Here is a 20,105-nt window from a genome sequence, read left to right as displayed (position 1 = left end):
TACTTTACATTAGTTGGCTGTTGTTATCAATAATGAATAAAATTTGCTGTTGCATATCAAGTGCCCGGGAATTCTTTTATAGGATTCCCGAGAGTGATTGGTTCAATAGATTGCAGCCAAATTCCCATCAGCGCACCCCTGGGGAACAGGAGGCTGACTTTGTGAATAGAAAATCTTTTCATAGCCTCAGTGGGCAGGTCGTAATAGAGATTCACTGTACAGCTCATCTGTGCAATACATGCAGGGATACATGCAAGGGTGGAGCAGAGCATACACAGTAGACATAAGGGCTTTTCACACAGCACACGCTTAGCCTAGGGTTATCTTAACTCCGGGCTAACAGTTGGCCCTGGGTTAGCTTAACCCCTTGTCACACACAGACATTTAACCCATGGTTAACTCTTAGTCTAAGGCGAATGGTTCACACAGCATTCTTCTTAACCCCGGGCTTACATGTCCAAATATTCTGTGATTAAGACACTTGAGCCCAGGAATGCCATGCAGCGTTGCTTAGTAATATTGTGAAGGAAAAGTTATTTGATTGGACAACACACAAGTGACACAATGTCTTCTAACCCTTTTCAAACAGCAAACAGGTAACCCTGTTTTTAAACGATGATAAGTAGGGAATAAACCTGCTCTGGAGCAGGGTCAGCTTCCCTAGGCTAATGTCAGGGTTATTCCACTTTGCAATTTGCCTGTGTGAAACTTAGTTAGCCCAGGACTAAAACACAAGGGCTAAGGAAGTACTTAGCCCTGTGTGAAAAGCCCTATAGTTTGGATGCTGAAGTAAAGATTTAGCACATGGAGAGTTTTTTTTTTCTCAAGAATATTTTTATAGAATTTTACACAAGTAAACAAAATATACACAGGAAGTTTGTAAAGTGCACAACAGATATGTCAAGTCAAGCACATCAGAAATGTCGACGGAGCACATCGTGCAATCTTGTCCCAATCCCTCACCCCCCCTAGCCATCTACAAGCCGTAATTCCATATATAAAAGGGTACTTCGTAGCACATGGAGAGTTTTGAAACAGTTTTGTTTTCGTACACAGGAGAGATTTTGACAGAAACCTTTCTTTCTACTCACCTTTCTACCTGCTATTAATAATTACCACAGTTGGTCCTCTGCCCCCTTTTTTCCCCAACGCCATCTTTTGAAATCACTGTTATAATGGTTTTGTATATCTCATATTTATTCATTATAATAGTTTGTTCTTCTTTAAGAGAACATATGCTTCTCTGGATCTGTCCATGTTGCATGTGATTAGCAATTTCTTATGAAACCCGCCCCTTTTACGTGAACGCCCTCATAGCTGGATTGGAAAATCTTGGATTGAAAGAGTGAGTTTATGAGACCAGTCATCCAGGGTTGGCATTATTAGGTTTTCGGTAGCAAGCTACACAACTATATTGAACCTGAATCTGTTGAACCTCCTTTGTGAAACAGGCGCCTGACTGTTTGATGTGATTGGCTGTGCTTTTTTGTCTGCTTGCCCATCATCCCATCAGGTGGTGGAGAACTGCCCTGTGACCGGTATCCAGGTGCGGACAGATGACCTCGGGGTGAAGAGGATCAAGGCAGTAGAGACCGTCCATGGGACCATTGAGACGCCTTGTGTGGTTAACTGTGCAGGTCAGATTCAGATAACATCAGCAAACTAATTATCCCAAAGGCCACAAAACACCTTTTTCGATGAGGAAAAAGCATTTTGATTTTGTTTATTAGACATGTAACATAAACATTGCAGCACAATGAAGACACATTTAAACCGAAAATGTACATGCTTAATACTGATATATTTCCAGGTCAGTCCAGTGAAGGGCTTCTTCTATTTTTAAGTGTAATGCTGATAAGGAGCAAAGGAAGCAAAAGAGAGGAGGTTGTGGTGGCATTTTTTTCCCAGCAGGGGTTCTCCTGGTTCCAGTGGAAGGAAGACTTAACCATTCCAGCTCTGGAGGAGAGATGCAGTGCAGATTACCTATTCTTTCTCTGACCACTAAAGGGCCGTCAGTAACCAGTGGTACTAATGTCGATGTCTGTGTTTGTCAAGGACCTCAGGATGAGACTGCTAACCTGAGTCCATTCCACAATGACCTGAAAGAGAAAAGGGACTCTTGATTGGTTGTCTTATACTGAGATGTTTGATACATATCACTGCTAGGGATTGGGATCTGTGTGTGTGTGTGTGTGTGCGTATTTGCAAAGTGAGTTGTTTCACACATTAAGCAAATGGGGGGGATACTGGATTTCGCTTACCATGCAAATGATATTGCAAATTTTGAAGCTATTCAAATCAGACATACCTTATTAAGTTGAAACGAGTTGATACCATTTTTACCGTTACTGTTTTTTTTCCCAAATAGTTTGATCAGAGATAAAGATTAGTGTGTCTGTGTAATTGTTTGTGTCTGTGTGTTACATGCAGGTGTGTGGGCCACCAAGCTGGGGGACATGGCAGGAGTCAAGGTGCCTCTCGTTGCGATGCACCATGCCTACGTAGTGACAGAGAGAATCGAAGGCATACAGGTAGGACCGCCCCCTTCGTTACACCTCTGCCTAAAAGCATGGATGTGGATAAAGATGCAATATGTTGAATTTTCGCAACATGTATTAGAGTGAAATGAAATGTTTTAGCAGCCATCGGCACAACATTCTGTAGCCTTTGTTGGCATGCTGGCAATTGGCCGATATGATTTTCTTATTTTGCCTGTTTATTGCTTTTGGAGCATAATTTCCTGGAAAGTAATTCCATACATTTGCAGCAAAGTCGTACCTGAAACTCAACATATTGTCCCCAGTAAATGCAAGAGGCCAGAAGATCATGAGGCTACTGATTGTGACAGCGCTACTGATGTTTTTTTTTTTTGTTGCTCATATTGATCCAACCGCAGTATGCTAATGAGAAAATACTACATGCATTACCTTTAAACACAGGGGAGCTATGTGTGTGGGCACACAACCCATCCTCTGTAATCCAATACATACTGTAAGTCCTTCTTTGGAATGTTTGGAAAAACGGTCAAACCATTATTTCTGCTGTTGTTTTGTTTTGATTTTTGTTTGTTTCAGTGTGGGGTAACTTTTTTTTACACATAGCTTTGAGTACTTTTTATTATTTTTCCTCGTATGGTCTCAAAAATTTTCTTCTTTGATACTTGCATTATTGCATTCACCCCATATTCACTTATTTGGGGTAGACAATAAGGCTAAATGATGAATCTTATGTGTTTGTTGTAGAGGAGTAGAGGAGTAGAGGATGCTTTTGCTCAGTGAATGTTTTCCTCTACATTCTCTAAATGACTCCTGAGTATTTTTTTTGTAGTGTTCTTACAGAAAGAAACACCTTGTTGCTCTCCTGGAAATCAATCTAACAGCCTTTGAAAACAGTGGTTCCACTGTCTGTATAGTATCTATATGTGACCAACAGGGGGCACTGTGACACCACAGACTTCAGCCTATTATTGTAGGGCCCGCCGCGTGTGTTGGGATGTGATGTGCGTGCATACATGCATACGTGTGTGTGTGTGTGTGTGTGTGTGTGTGGAGAGAGAGAGAGAGAGAGAGAGAGAGACTGTTTGTGTTTGTATCCATTAATGTTGGTATTGGTGTGTGTCGGCGGGGGTGACCTCTGTGTGTATGCATTATACATGTCTGACATACTTGTGTATATGATATGGCAACTCCGTGTTATCATGCCTCTGCTTGATTTTCTGCACATACGTGTTAGTGTGCACACGCTCTATAGAGGCCTTTGGTTTGAGCCGCACTGTCCAAGCTTCTCTGTCTTACGCTGTTTTAGAGCAGCTTAACCAGCATTACTGCTATGTTATGTGCACAGACATACACCCACACAGACACACACATACAGACACAGACACACTGACACACACACACACACCATCAGGAAATCTGTTCCCACTAGGTTGCGCAACCTGTCTGGTCAAACATCTCATGCTGACCGTGTGTCTTTGTGTGACTAGATGTGTTTTTGTCCAGGTTGGTGGGGGGATTTAGACAGACTGGTGATGCTTTTAGGGTTAAAAAAAATAAAATGCTTGCTTAAAGTAATATGTACACATTTGTATGTATGTGTGTGTGTGTGAGAGAGAGAGAGGGAGAGAGAGAGAGAGAGAGGGAGAGAGTGTATTTAAGACCAGTGCTCAGTATTGATCTGTTATGCAGACACCTGTCACATGGAGCTGGCTCCCAGACTGTAGTCAGCACAGAAGAGCGAGCAGAGGAAAGGAGCAGTTTGGCTTTTGTTATGTGTAGTGAGCAGTTTTCAAAATGTCAGCTTGTTCACTGGTATTTGGATTTGGACCCAGAGAGCCATTTGGGTTTGAAATGAAAAGCACCCATGATGAAATTAATACAAATCATACAACATAGTTTAGAGCGTAACTATTTATTGGATGCTTTTATTCAAGAATGTTTACTGTGCCCTGAGAGGATGAATGTTTCTCTTCACTGATTTTATGGTATGTCAGTAGGTGTGATACCACTCATAAAGGAATGCTATGGTTTGACACAGTATGTCATGGTATGTGTCACACATACTGTAAACCACACATAAACATGTCATGGTTATTACATGACTTGCTCTTATTGCTGTATTTATACATATGCCCCTGGATAATTGTGCCTACTCCTGTTGTGTGTACCACAGTGTAAAGGCACCAAAAGTAAACTGCTTTTCTAAAAACATATAGGAGCAACTCAATGGCACAGGAAAACTAGATGAAGGGATTTTTTAAATTTATTTATTTATATTTTTATCGGCACTGCAAGAGCTCTGAATCATCAGAATACAAGGTGTCCAGCATTGCTAGTTTCCTTTTGCTTCAGCCAATTTTCCTCATCTTTTTGATGGTCTTGGTTGTGGTTGCCTTGTGTTAAGGACAGCTTTGACACTCCCTTACATAACTGATCTCTCTCTATTTGGAGGTTTTCCCCAGTAGGTGTCAGTTTGGCATATTTGCAAATTGGCATAATGCGAAAGGGTTTTTTTTTTGTCTTGTTTTTGAAGAAGACCGACCTTGCATTTGGCTGCCACGACAGAATGTGTCAAGCTTTTCATGTTTTGATCCCTTAATGTTTCCACTTTAATTGTCTCTCTTTCCAGAACATGCCAAATGTCAGGGACCATGATGCATCGGTGTACTTGCGCCTCCAAGGTGATGCCCTCTCTGTGGGTGGTTATGAACATAACCCCATCTTCTGGGATGAGGTAACGTCAAATATTATCTGTATCTGTAATATCTGTAATAATATATCTATCTTATTCTCTGTTGTTTGCTCTGGAACGAGGTAACGTCAAGTATTCAATGTCTGTCTGTGTGCCTGAGTGTATGGAGTGAGGTAATCTCAAATACCGTCCACTTTACTGTCTGACTATCTTGGTTGATGCAACAACAAATACTTTTTAATAAACTAACTAAATAAACTTTAATCCTGTTTTTACTTCTTCTCTCTCTCTGTCTCTCTCTCTCTCTCTCTCTCTCTCTCTCTCTCTCTGTTCCTTCCTCATCTCTTATTCAATCTGTTTTCTTTCTTCATTACTTTCTGCTCTATTCGCTTGGAGGTCACACAGTATTCATAACGGGCTTCATAAAATTGTGTGTGTGTTTGTGTGTTCTCAGTAATCTCCCCTAGATTTCACTGGTTCTAATTATTTTAGTTGTACTACATGTCTGGGCAAACTAGCTCAAACTGTGTGAACACTCACTCTCCTTTACACACTTCTCTCTCTATGACACTTTTTGTCATATTTTTGTTTCGGTAATGACATTGACAACTTGATTTAGAAACACAGAACATAACGACACATGGCAACAAAGACAACAGGACTTCACATACAGTGCAAAGGGATTGTGCGAGTCATGAAATAGACAGTAGACTATACATATCCTATAAATATGCGTTCACATTCAGTCCCTATGTGCATTCAGGCAGCATGACCTACAGTCTGTAGAGGAGGTCTAGTGTGTCCCCAGTAGTGTATTGAGGCAGTATACTGTGAGGTGCTTATACTGAATAGGATGAGATGCATTAAATAAATTAATGAGCATTTTAGAACATGGACATAATTCCTTAAGACTTTTCCAGATGTTATTACCAGGGGAGGTCAGTAATTTGATGCTGCCCATACACATCTTCATTTCTCGTCATTTCACGTCATCCACAGTATAGCAAAACAGGCAAAACTGGTCAAAACTATTCAGGTGTCTCCATACTGTTGTAAAGAGTGATGCTGCTCTGCCCCGCCACTGGTTAAATGGCGCTTGTAACAGAGATGACAGGTGCACTAGTTGGTAATCACTTGAAACACCAGATGTCGATCCGGATGGGATTAAAATTTCCCCAGAATGAGAGAATAATGCAAAATGCAGCAGGTAATTTTAACCGGGATTTTTCCTGGAGTAGCCAGAGGAAATCACTGGCTTGTTTTTTCCGGACAGGATCAAATTCTTGGGATCCTGAGGATAATGCCAATCTGCAGACATCCCTTGGTAATCCTAATGGGGCTTTATACTGAGGTGTCATAGGACTGAAATTATTTCACAGGAAAAACAAAACTGTTGCTACCTTGCCTACCAACCAAGATGCATGAATTGGAAAACAGCAGAAAAGACAAAACAATTCAGCTACTTTTGCAGGGTGATGGATGTTCTAAAAAAATCGTCTTTATTGACACATTAAAACCATCGCCTTTCAGACAGATTAAAAAAGACAGATTATCCAAACAATGCTTAGTATGGCAATAAAGAGTAACTGCAATATCTTAGGTTCTTTGAAGTTTTGAGGAGGAATCCAGCGATTGTGAAAATGCACGGACTCTTAAGAGGGCTGGTTGAGTCAGGTGACAGATCTTGTGTAAAAGCTGTTGAAGAGACAGTTGATAGACCAGAACTGTCTCCCAGAGAAAAGTTTTTAGAACAACTTGTTACCTGGGTGGGCAGGTTTGGTGGCAGTCACTGCATTTCCCCTTGTCTCTCTGTCCTACGGTCCCTTTATCACTGCTCTTCATCACACCTCTTTCTATCTGTGCACTCCCTACGCAATTTGACCCTTGATCCATAGCACTCAGTCATAAAGAATGCCACCTATTCAGCCTAATGATATCCAAGAATGTGCTATAGATATGCAAAGGGAACATTTTCAAGTATAACCATGTTGTAAAGAGGCGTATGACTGCAGGGAAAATAGATAAAAGTGGTAGAACTTGTAGAAGTGACCACGTTATCAAGCCAAAGAACCACTGAAAAGGTAAATCGTAAAAAAAGCATGGATGTTGATAGGACAACAACCCATTTATTCTCATTTTTCTCAAGTACATTTGCTCAAGACACAAGGGTTTTGCAGGACACCGATGGTATCTATCTGCTCGTCTGCCTGCCTGCCTGCCTGTCTACAGATATCCTTCGTCGGTGGCAGAGTTTGCACATTCTAGAGGATTTCTTAGTGCAGAACCGGGCTCTTTTGTTCTCTTTGTGCAGCTGATGATTGCTTTGATGTTTTGGAATAGATGTGAGAGGGGAGAGAGAGAGAAGAGAAGAGATGCAGAAAGGAGAATTAGCAGGGAGAGATGGAGAGAATAGAGGACGCCTACCGAGTAAAGATAAGCAGGATCGATGGCTTTGGAGGGATTGAGAGAAGTACAGTGTCTAGGACAAAGAGGATAGATCCTTAGATACTCAAGTTGAGTTTCAGCCCTCTGTAACACACATCTCTTCGTTCACATGAAAGCAGCTTCAACTCGCACATCCCTTTGATATTAAAGACTTAAAAACTGTCACCTCTACCACTCTATAGCCCCTGAATGCTTCTTTCTATCCCACCTCTGTTTTCAAGGCGTCACTTACATTTTACATTTTAGGCATTATCTTATCCAGAATGACATATAGCAGTTCCTAGATTATTATCATTACAAGCAACTAACAATGGGAAGTGCAAGTTTGCCCTGACAATATTTCTGTGAACACTTAATGATCTTGTAAGAGAGATGTTTTGAAATTGGAGTGATTAGAGGAGCAAGATATGATTCGGCGGGGAGAGTGCGATGTGAGCTACTCCCTGAAGAGATGGTTTTCAGCCTTACGACTAAAGACTGTGAGTGACTCTGCTGGAGTGAGAAGGTCATTTCACCAGCGGAGAGAGAAGAGTCTTGTTAGGGTGGAGGATTGACCAGCTCGGCGCAGGGAAGGGAGAAATAACTGACAGCGACACTGTGCAGAGAACGAGCTGGCGTGTAGCGTTGGACCGCGGCACCGGTGGTTTTGATATGAGCAACCACAGGCAGCCAGTGGAGGCGTGTAGGAGGGGAGCATTTGAAGACAAGCTGGTCAGCCCTGCACTGCATGAGTTGTAGGTGTTGATGAGAGCATTTTTGGGAGGCTGGCTGGCAGGGAGTTGCAGTAGGCCAGATGGGAGCAAATTAAAGCTTGGACAAGGAACTGGGCAGGAAGGGAGTGATTTGACAGATGTTGAGTCCCTGGTGAGTTGGGGTCTGATTCAACGGACTGCAGTGTGAGCCTCGCACAGACAGACGGTCGGCTGTCCAGAATCACAATCGGAGACTTGGGCAGGAGTCTCAATGGTCTCGTCGGTAGTGATGGAGGGGTCGTAAACGGAGCAGGATCTGTCAGGGGAAAAGAGCTGTTCAGTCTGGCTGACATTGAGTTTGAGACATTGCTGACATTGGTGGGCCAGCGTCTAACATCCAACAGTCCGGTCTTGTAGTACAGATCGATTTTGTGGGGATATAAGAACAAAACAAACTACTGGGGTGTAGATCACCAAAGCTACGGTTTTTAACAGTGACACCCACTTTTTTGCCAGCATTATCACACATAATGCAGCAACGCAATGAAAAAAGTCCTCACATACAATGCTGTTTTTAAGGTTGGAGGAAATATGTAAGTCGTGTGTGTGTGTGTTTTGTTTCCCAGGTGTCTGATAAGTTTGCTTTCAGCCTGTTTGACCTGGACTGGGATGTATTCATGCAGCATATTGAAGGAGCTATCAACAGAGTTCCTGTTTTGGAGCAGACTGGCATCAAGTCCACTGTCTGTGGACCAGGTACGCGCACACACACACACACACACACACACACACACACACACTCCCAGAAAAGCAAGGACTTGATAGTGCTCTCTCTCACACACACACACACACACACACCACACATGGCCTGTCACTTCTTATCAAAAGAAAAAAATAAACCATCAAATTGCAAAATTCAATCAATTTTTTTTTAAATCCCTGTAGCTCCTTTTGGCCAAATTCCTAATAACCTTATGAATAACGTCAAGGAAAAAGCTACTTCCATGATACTTCTTAAATTGACATTTTCTAATTTAAAAGTGAAATGTGTTCGTCTGTGAAATACACTCCTTATTCATCACCACTCCTTATTCATCACTAAGGCACTGCACACACTCATGAATACCTAAACTAATTGGCTGTGTGTCATGTTTGTTGAGGGTGTATTTTGATTATCCTGTGTCTGAGTTTTCATCCATGCAAGAGGGTCCGAAGCTGTGTTGATGAGGAGTTGCAGTGTTGGATTGGATTTTTCATCATCATCACACTGTGATTCTGTTCTATTTGGAGATTCAAAATAATTTTGAGCTATAAAAAAGTGACAGCCCTTACACACACACACACACACACACACACACACACACACACAGACAACCAGAGAAAGACAAAAAACAGAAAGAGAAATTGAGAAAGAAAGACAGAGAAACAGAAAGACAGAATTGGAGAGAAAGACAGAGATAGACAGAGAGAAAGATGGAAACAGAAAGGAAGAGGATGACAGAGAGAGAGAGAGAGACAGAAATTAAGAAATGGGGAAAAAACAGTAACAAGAAGAAAGAAACAAATGGAGGTCAGAAATGGTGAAAGAGGGAGGGAACAGAGAGAAAAACAGAGGGAGAAATGGGTTCCCGCTGTGTGCGGAGCATCTCTCCGCCTGTGACCTCACTGTAATGCTAATAGTGCGTTTCATTCTGAGTGTTGTGTTTACATGGTTTGCCTGCTAAGCACACCATGTGGAGCGTTGTATTTAGATAGCAGGCCTGCTGAGCTCTTTGCCGTTTCCCTGGAGAGAGAGAGAGAGAGAGTGGGGTGGATAGAGCTGGGATCTGACATCTCAACCATGTCGTGGATGTTGCTAGTTGTATGTGTGTTTGTTTGTTTTTGTATGTGTCAGTCATCACAAAATGTCCCCACAAGGATAGAAAGAAGAGGGAAAATCCTCCAAAGTAAGGACATTTTGGTCCTCACTTCTACAAGGGGCTGGTTTAGAGTGAAGACTTGGGTTTAGGGTTAAGATTAGAATTAAGATTAGTCTTAGTTTATGGTAAGGGTTAAAAGGATTCTGAACTTTGTTAGTACCTTGGGTCAGGGATGTAGTACTCGAGTTCTCGAGTGGGGACCAGTTCTTTAGAGTTTTCATTTTTGGGTGAACTATTCCTTTAAACCACAGCAACAGATAACAGCGAATCACTGATTTTGGGGTTATATCATGTCCAGGAAGCTACACAACCCAAGGTACTACCAAAAGTTCACCATCACTTGAAGATTAGGCATGTTTTGGCAAGGGTCACGTTTAGGGGTTGGGGAAGTAGTAATAAGTGGTAATACAAATGTGTGAGCGTGTGTGTACGTGCGTGTGCATGTGTTAAGCCCCTTGGCTCACTTGCCCCGGGGAAATACTTGACCATGACACACTCTCCGTCTCTCCATCACTCTCTCTCTCTCTTTCCCTTTTCTCTCTTTTTCTGACATTGATAAGTGCAACAGAAATCACTCCTGTCTCTATTGCTTGTGACCATGACACACTCTCCATCTCTCCATCACTCTCTCTCTCTTTCCCTTGTCTCTCTTTTCCTGACATTGATAAGTGCAACAGAAATCACTCCTGTCTCCATTGCTTGTGCTCAGATTTGGCCCGCAGGTTATACATTTTGCTGAAATTAATGCAGAATTTGACATTTCTCCAAGTAAATGTTATTTTTTGTTCATTTTGTCCTAAAAACCATCCCTGGACAGATTTTGTTATTGGGGGAAAATATGTCTCGAATGTGCTGGCATGGGTTGAGGATGTTTATTTCACATTGAGCAGCTGCAGACCAACTTTGTCTCCCTCTCTCTCCTTTAGAGTCTTTCACAGCAGACCATAAGCCGCTGATGGGAGAAGCTCCAGAGGTCAGAGGGTTCTTCCTGGGCTGCGGCTTCAACAGCGCTGGTAAGCGGTGCAGAGATGGATAGATAAGAGGAAGAATGGAAGAGATGTGTAAAGAGAGGCAGAGAATTGAGGCGCATTATGGCTGTGGCTTCAGGACTACTTGTGACTGGGAGGGAGCAGAGTGCGATGGCATTTGCTTTTTTATTTGTACTTATTTTACCTGTAGTGGGGTAATCTTATAAAGTCCATATCAACAAGTTTAATTGAATCTAGAGGACAGAAAATGGACCGAAGGTGGGGTTGGAACAAAATGAGCAAATCATATCTTATCACAATATTTCTTCTACTTTTTACGGTATAGTGATACTTAACAGAATTAATGTTTTTTCCCTAGTACCAACCACACTATCAAAAGTATCAATTACTCTTGGATGTCAATCGGAGAGCTTACAAACTTCTCCTCCATTCAGATTGTTAACTTTAGTGTAAACTTTGCCTAAAAAAATACTAAATAGAAAAATGTGCAATAGATGTAGAAAAATGAATAAATGTTCCAGTATTTAATGGTTTACATATAAAGTGGTAAGTGTCATTGACAACAGTATATTTTAATACTTTATGATATATACCCTGCCCTTGAGGGAATAATGGAGGGATAGAGGCAGGGGGGTCAGAGGACTCAAATGATGTGAATCGTAAAATGGAGAGGAGTTATGGAAAGTAGGAGGAAAACAAGAAGAACAAGAAGAAGTGGTAGAATGGTGTTTTTCCTTGACTCTGACCTAGCCCTTGCCAATCTCTGGACACTCTCAGGGTACAAATGAATAATGGAGCGCTCTTCTTTTTCCACTGAGTCCGTGGACAACACACACACACACACACACACACACACACACAACACCCCCCAAGTCACTCCATTTCTTCACTCACAGATGAGTTTAACTGACGAGAGAGAAAGAGGGAGATCGAGCGAGACCGAGTGAAGGAGTGTGAGTGTCTCAGCAGTCTGAAAAAGACGGGAGGCAGAAAGAAAGAACGAAAGAATGAAAGAAAGGCAGGGAAAAAGAGAGAGATAAAGGGCAAAGTGAATCCCCATCAGCATTCACAGACAGATGAGAAGAGAACAGCAGGCTTCTGGACAAGAGCAGAACAGCGGGGCGAGCTCTAGAGTTGTGCTGACGAGGGCTGGGGGGTCGGAGAGTGGTGTAGCCCTAATGCGTGGGCATATTTGTGCCACACACACACACACACACACACACACACACCCATAGACTTTCCTTCTCTTTTTTCCCTCTCTTTCTCTCATTCCATTTCTCTCTCTCACACACACAAACACACATGCAACACAGAGCATTTTGCTCAATAAGTATATACCAAGGGTTGCTGTAGTTACAAGTTGGATGCTAGGTCCTTCCTAATCAGTGATTGCTGCTTTCTCTCATCCACCCCCCCTCTCTCTCTCTCTCTCCCATCCACAACTACTTATCCATTTAGCCACTCATTCTACCTGTCAGTCTGGCAGAAGGTCAGTCAGTATCCTGGTTTCCATTGCCTGGTTAACAAGGGCTTCACCCATTCTTTTCCCCCTGAGACACAAAATTCCTGATTCTTTTTGTATCTTGTTGCAGGTAAATTGCCAACTCAAAAGTTCCTCCATAACTAAGTTCATGGTGAATTAATACAGGTTTTGATCCCATGTTATTAACTTTTTCAGAAGCCCCCGGCCATGTCAAGATTTTACTTGGCCTTGCTTTTAAAAAACGTGGTTTGATAGTCTTGATATTAACGGACATTCAGCCATTAGACCTGGAGTTGAGTGGGTTGCAAGAATGCAGTCCATCCGTCCAGCAGTCTGTCTGTGTTTTAATGTGTCAAGCTGGGACAGAGCTCATTGAGATGGGCCTTGCATCGCTAGGAGCTGGTAACACAGCTGGAAACAGTGACTCGATAATTAAAGACAAGGATATTCCACTGCGACTGCACAGCAAGGATCGCCCGAATGCCCACCCCCTGCCTGACACCCACACACACGCACGCAAATACACATCCTCACCAGTCTTGTCAAAGCAGGGGCTTGATGATGTCCACTCTTCTCCATGTCCTTCCTCATTCCCCTCTCCTAACATCTGTCACTCTTTATTCTCTCTCTCTTTTCCTTACTGCTCTCTCTCTCTATCCCTGTGTTTGGGCAAAGTCTTCTGTCCCGTGCATTTTACACTGTGCCTCGTTTGTCCCCTCACACAAGAACGCATCCACACACATGGGCACACCCACAAACACACACACACACACACACACACATCTTTCTCCATCTGTCTTCTGGCCAGGGCAAGACAAGGGTGTTTAGCTGCTGCCGCTGATGGTCATGGCGATGATGATTCAGAGACCACAGGGTCGGAGCTGACAGATCCACATTAAAAAATCCATCATTGAGTGGTCTGGAACTTTTTAAGCCCCCAGTGATTTAGTTTTACTTGCTGGACTTCACTTCGGTTGCTAAGCAATCAAAAACTCTCCTCACCGGCAGAGTTTGTATTTGTTGCTTGGCAACATTAACTTACCCACAGCATCGATACCACCACACTTAACTCATACCTTTCTGGGCGTTTTTAAGTGCTGCCAACTGCTGCACCTCATGCTTAGCTGCAATGCCGTCTTACCCGTAATCACAGAAGAGAATGAGGTGTTGATATATTAACAGAGGCTTTTTATCACATAATAAGTCACAGACAATAAGCTCTGTTTAAGGCAATGCACCATAAATACACAGAGAGCCTTTGGGTTTTCAGTAATTTCAGTGGCCTTTTTGCTAGGTTTAGGTCAGTGGCGCCAATAGCAGCCAGATCTCCCAATTCTCTCCCCTCATTCCAAAATAATAGTTGTGCTGTGGTAGAGGAGAGAGATGGATAAAAAGGAACTGTAGATTGAAGACTTATGAAGTGAAAGACAAAATAAAGAGAGATAGAGAATGAAAGAAAGGAGAGTTGGGGGACAGGGCCTTAGAAAGTCCACCTACTGTGGTAGAGAGATGGGAGAGGAGGATGGATGAAGGGAAGGAAAGAGGGATGAAGAAAGGTAAAGACAGCTTTAACTACGTTTTCTCTCTTTGAATGCAGCTTTTGAATCGCTAGTGGTATCTCTATAAATGTCAGGGGCAGAGAGTAAATTTCTAGAGAGAATCTGAGAGAGATGCAGTAGAGAAGAGAAGGGGGGTGATACATGATGACAGACAGAGAAAGGATGATATGTTTGTGCAACAGAAACAAACAATAATAGAGAGAGACACTGAGAGCGGGAAAGGAGAGGGGAAGTACAAAGGGAGAGAGAGACGGATCAGAGAGAGGAATGACAAGATGAGTGGAAGCAAGAGCATGGGGGTTCACACGCAGATATATACGCGCACACATCAGCGTGGATATCTTGGGTGACATTTATCAGTGTCACCCCCCCTACTGGTTGTCTCCTCAATGTCTTGGGTGAACTCCATCATCCATCCCGCTGCCTCCCTCCCTCCCTCTCTCCACCCCTCCTTCCATCCATCCCTCCCTCCATTCAGACATCCACCCAGGCTTGGCCCGGAGTGACAGTGCCCGTGGATGAGTGAAGTGATGAGAGATGGAGGGAGAGGGGATGCCGTGAGGGATGGAGAGAAGGAGGGATGAAGGAGGGATGCAAGGACGCGCTGGTCGTGCTGCCGCATATTGATGTTGTCCTCTCAACACATGCAAGACTGCGCGTGCACACACACACATACACACACACACACACACACACGCGCATGCACGCACACGGTATTCAAAAATTATGCCATTACCAGCAAGAAAACACAAGAACGAGGTTGCTAAAAGGCAGCAGCTCATTAACCCAGCAGTTTTTTTTTTTTTCACTGGATGGGTAAAATATTGAATTGCCTGTCTTTGGCGGAAATAAACAGAATGTAGCAGCCATTGGTTGGGGCTGATGAGGTCAAACTACTCGGGGGCAGCTTCAAGCAAAAGGTCAAATGATGGAACGAAGGTCAAAAGAATCCTCTCTAGGTCATTTGACATACAGTAGCTTGCTGACTGAGAGAAAATGCTCATCTTCTCTTCTCTTCTCTTCTCTTCTCTTCTCTTCTCTTCTCTTCTCTTCTCTTCTCCTCTCCTCTCCTTTCTTTCCTCCTCAAATTGATTAGACACAGTCACGGTCCTGCAGCTAGGCATCTATCAGTGAGAGAGAATGGGAGACAGAGAGGCCTTGTTTGTTGTTCACACTTTCCTCCCCTCGTCTCCCACCCTGCATGACCACAAATTATTATACTGAACCCTGCAGTAGGTGTAAATTGGTGGAATAGTGTATACGTTGGTATGGGTATGGGTTTTTATGTATTTTAAGGGATTTTAATGTGGATTTTAGATTTTGTTTCTGTCTCATGTTTTCATTCTTGTGTGTGCATGGGTGTGTTTTTTCCAGGTATGATGATGGGAGGCGGTTGTGGTAGAGAGCTGGCTCACTGGATCATACATGGTCGCCCTGAAAAGGATATGTATGGATATGACATCAGGTGCGTCAACAGACAGTTGCACACCAACAAAAAAAAAAGTGTGTTAGCAGTCACAATAATCCCAAGAAGTTTCTCAAATATGGAGCCACTCTACAAAAGCAGCACAGGGGTTTGAGTTTCCTACTGGCATTTTATCCAAAGTGTAGCAGCAACCAGAATAAGGATTACATTTTTTTTATCAGGACTGAATGATTCTGTGATTTTTAATGAACATGGCACATCTATAATTAATCTTTTGAATTATTCTCTCTCCTGTGCCAGGCGTTTCCATAACTCCCTGACGGACAATAATCGCTGGATCAGAGAGAGGAGCCATGAGTCATATGCTAAAAACTACTCTGTGGTCTTCCCCTTTGATGAGCCGCTGGCCAGCCGAAACATGAGGAAGGACCCCTTCCATCAGGTAAATGGGTGGTTTGATCTCCGGTGTAAACATTTAAACGGGACTTTTTCTTCAGGAGATTGAGGAAGGAGCCCTCCTTTGCTGTTTTTCTGTCGTCAGCCAGACAGACTCCTTCCAACTGACTCATTTAATAAGATGTTTGAATCTGTTTTCATATACATTTCTTTACCAGGTCTGATAAACCTGATGCATAACCTTGGTTTTGTCAAAGCGGTTTCAATTAGGTGAGCAAGACTCCTGCTTTCTTTGAAGAAGTGTGGGCGGTCGCAGGTATCTTTCAATACTGAGACAGACGGAGCCCTTCTGGCTTCTAAAAATCTCCCTCATAGCTGAGGGGAAAAACGTCTGGACCCATATTCATGAGGTATCCTAAATAGATGGAACCAGACAGTTCACCTCTTAACTCATAGTAACGTCTGTATTGTCATATAAATTGACCAGTCATCTTTGATCACTTCTCATATTCTTAGAAGTTGCATGATTGGAGGCTCTGGCCTGCATGACTCACTCCATTCCTCCTTCACCTGTCTGTTTTCCTCTTCTCTCCTCCACCTATTCATTCCACTCCCTTTCCTCTTCCCTCTATTTCTCTGCCCACGGCTGTCCTCCTTCAGTCATCTCTCTCTCTCATCTGACATTCTGTCTTTCTGACATTCTCCCTAACACAATTTCCTCTTCCTCTATTCATCCTGTAGTGCATTTTCATGCCTTTCTTCCTGTCTCTCTCTCTCTATCTCTCTCTCTGGCTCTCTCTCTCTCTGATTACCATGCTCTTTGTTTTCATTACATTATTTTATTCATGTTTGTTGTGTAGTTTGTGTGAGAGAGACAAACTGAGACCGATGGCGGCTTAATTGTGCGTGAGAGAGAGAGCTGCCACTGCTTCTTTCCCTCTATTAGCCTCTGTAACCTTGCCGTCTGATTGGCTAATTGAGAAGGTAATGCGGTGACGGAGCAAATCAACATATAAACGATACTGCTTGTGCATTAAACCCAAGACACTCATGTCTGTGTGAATACATACGATTCTGAAGCTATGTTTACATTATGTAGAGAACATTAATCAATCAGTGACGCTGAAAATTCAACTTAAGTCGCAAACAGGATTGTGCAACCAACTGTGTGTGTGCTTTCATATCTGTGTTGTGCTGTGTTGTTGTATCTCTCTCTCTCTCCCTCTCTCTTCATCTCTCTCTCTCCACCCGTCTTCTCTGGTCAAATCTAGAGGCAAGTAGTTGATTCAGGCAGAAGGCAGTTAGCAGCGGAGCATCTCTAGCAGCTAGCTCATTTATTAATGTGATACCTGCCAACATGACTATAAATGACACACTTAGCCTCGATATTGTAGCCCAGTCTTAGATGTCATTCAACTTCCTCTGTCTCCTTACCCTGACACACACTCTTAATGGGCCTCACCCCCACATTTTATGCATTAATGGCCCACTTAGCCTGGCTTTTCTGTTCCAGACTTCATTTACCTTTAACCGTAACAGTTTCTGGTCTTGCTCACACATGCTGGCATTTTATACACCCATGCAGGATTATTTCAGAGCAGATCATTGTCAAACAAATTGCACTAGCAATCATTGTCGGTGTATTCTGTAGCCCCTGTGTTTCTGTAAGCTTATTTTATTATTTACTTTGCCCGACGCCTTTGATGCATAATTAACAAGTTTTCCTGAAGGGTTTTCTCCAGATTTTGCATAGAATGAAGATGCAAAGGGATGAAGGGATGGTAACTTTTTTGCTGTTAGTGGTATATGTTCTTACTGTAAATTCCACGGTGATATATTACTAAGAAAAAGCCCTACATTTAGGCATATGTAAATGCCGTTAGGCTCAATTTCTGACCCTTGATCAAAGAGAGCTCCAGCTTTTCTCTTTTTGCTTGTGTGCAGTGAGGCAGAACAGTTAAAGGCTGGCTTTCTATATATACTATATATACAAGACTTGTATATAGAAATGTCCATAAAACTCTTTTCATTTGGGTTTTTCAATCTTAAATAGTTAAATAATCACTGGGTTTCTCTTCATCGACATTAGCATTAGCACTTTAAAATAAAATTATGTATCGAAAATAAAGTATATTACCTGATGAACACGTACTGTCCAGCCTCCACAGAGTACTGTGACAGCTTGCCGTGTTATTTTGAGGTGACTGTGGCAGTGCTAGTGTCCTCTTCTACAACACTGATCCAGAGAGAGGACTAAATCTCTGCTTCAGTCGCAGCTTTTTCTAGTCAGTGCAAATGGCCCTAATTGGCATGGCAACAAATACAAGGTCAGCTATTATTATGCTCCTATGTAATTATGTCACCCGCTCTTACGCTAGCCAGCTATGGTGCATTGTCATAATGAAAAGACACAAATAACTGTTCTCAGGTAGATAGTCTATAGCTTGGCTGAGAGCACAGTCCCTGTGAGACGGGGTGGGTCCAACCCTCGGCTGCAAGCCCAATAGAAACCTGCTAATCACTAAACGAGGGCCATCACCTAGCAACCAGCCTCCTTACTGTTGCAGAGCCTCAGAAAAAATGTTGTTTTACGGGGGATGGAGGGGAGGAGGAAAAAAAAACCTGTGAAAGTATAATTGTTTTTGCAAATTAGCTTTTGTTCAAGATACTGGCTCTGGCTCTTAGTCACGACGACATGTATTAAAGGTTTGCCAACAGCAGCGAGGGATGCTTAAGGGTTTGATCGCCCAAGAAACCTGTCCCTGCGCAAATAATGAGGCCGTCTACTTTTAGGCAGCAAAATGTGATCATTTTAGAGCATAAACAGGCCATCTCTGACACTGTAGCTCACACATTTTCTCCACCTCGGCAACATGGATGGTAAATATAGCTCGGAGTGGGAAGTTTTGGCAGGAGACAACTAGCTGCCTGCTAGGAGGAGAACATAGCATAACATACCTACCAACTGTGGGCGACTGTCAATTTAACAAGGAGGATGGTGAGCAGTTAAATAGCTTATTTCAACACACAGTTCACTGAAATCAATGATCAACAAGTAGAATACATGCAACAGTTTGTCCTAAGAAGGGGGTTGCCATCCGCTGTCAGCAACCCTCCCTGGCAACATAGGTCTTTAAAATTGAGGTCAATTATCTGTGTCGACCAACACAGTCTATTGTAGTGGGTGGGTGACTAGCTCCTCACAGAGATGCATAAGAAATTCTCTTTGTGTGTTATGAATTTTATAAATATATTTGATTTAGCTCTAAAACTGGAATGTACAGTGAAAACATACTTATGTCGTATTACTTATGTTTCTATGTAAATGTTGCAAATTAACATTCTCTGGCCATTAGTCTGTGTTTTCATTCTGTATTGATCTTGTGTGTGTGTGTGTGTGCGTGCGTGTGTGTGTGTGTGTTTGTTTGTATGTTTGCTTGTTTGTTTATTTGTTTTAGGTGCTGACGGAGCAGGGTTGTGTGTTCCAGGAGAGACATGGCTGGGAGAGACCCGGCTGGTTCAACAAAGATGGGCCTGCACCTGTGAGACACACACACATACAGTACACACACGCACACACATACACACACACACACACACACACACACTGCAATGATTTTGTCCACGTATTGACATAAGGCATTGCAAAGACATAAACAATTAAGAGGCAAATTTTTCACAAGTCTTGCTAGATCATAGTTGCTGCCACTGAGTGACTGCCAATAATGGATGACACTGACACAGTATCTTGGCAAATACTTGGCCCTCCTCTTTGACACACACACACACACACACACACACACACATACATTCTCTCTCTCTCGGTGATGATTGATTCATTATCCTATCATTGCTTGTTTGTGTCTGTGTTAATGTGTAGGTTATAAACTATGATTACTATGGAGCCTATGACATAAAGAAGAATGTGAACTACAAGTACAATGATCTGCTGGGCAAAGAGTACACCTTTGACTTCCCTCCGCATCACGATGTGGTAAGATTCCAA

General features: G+C 42.7%; 1 protein-coding gene across 1 annotated transcript in view; it reads left to right on the top strand.

Annotated features, from left to right (window-relative positions):
* sardh (sarcosine dehydrogenase) overlaps positions 1–20,105 on the top strand; it is a 52,701-nt gene that overhangs the window by 14,239 nt on the left and 18,357 nt on the right. The window contains exons 6-14 of the mRNA XM_071533175.1: positions 1,514–1,637; positions 2,431–2,531; positions 5,128–5,232; positions 8,954–9,083; positions 11,173–11,259; positions 15,652–15,742; positions 16,004–16,145; positions 19,558–19,641; positions 19,980–20,093. Of these exons, the coding sequence (XP_071389276.1) occupies positions 1,514–1,637; positions 2,431–2,531; positions 5,128–5,232; positions 8,954–9,083; positions 11,173–11,259; positions 15,652–15,742; positions 16,004–16,145; positions 19,558–19,641; positions 19,980–20,093 (978 nt within the window). The remainder of the gene's footprint in view (positions 1–1,513; positions 1,638–2,430; positions 2,532–5,127; positions 5,233–8,953; positions 9,084–11,172; positions 11,260–15,651; positions 15,743–16,003; positions 16,146–19,557; positions 19,642–19,979; positions 20,094–20,105) is intronic.

Source organism: Centroberyx affinis, unplaced genomic scaffold, assembly GCF_046629955.1.
Source record: "Centroberyx affinis isolate AG114_WGS23_722 - 3 ecotype Tasmania unplaced genomic scaffold, CSIRO-AGI_Caff_v1 ptg002334l_1, whole genome shotgun sequence".
NCBI lineage: Eukaryota > Metazoa > Chordata > Actinopteri > Beryciformes > Berycidae > Centroberyx > Centroberyx affinis.
This window is presented reverse-complemented; position numbering and strand designations above follow the sequence as displayed.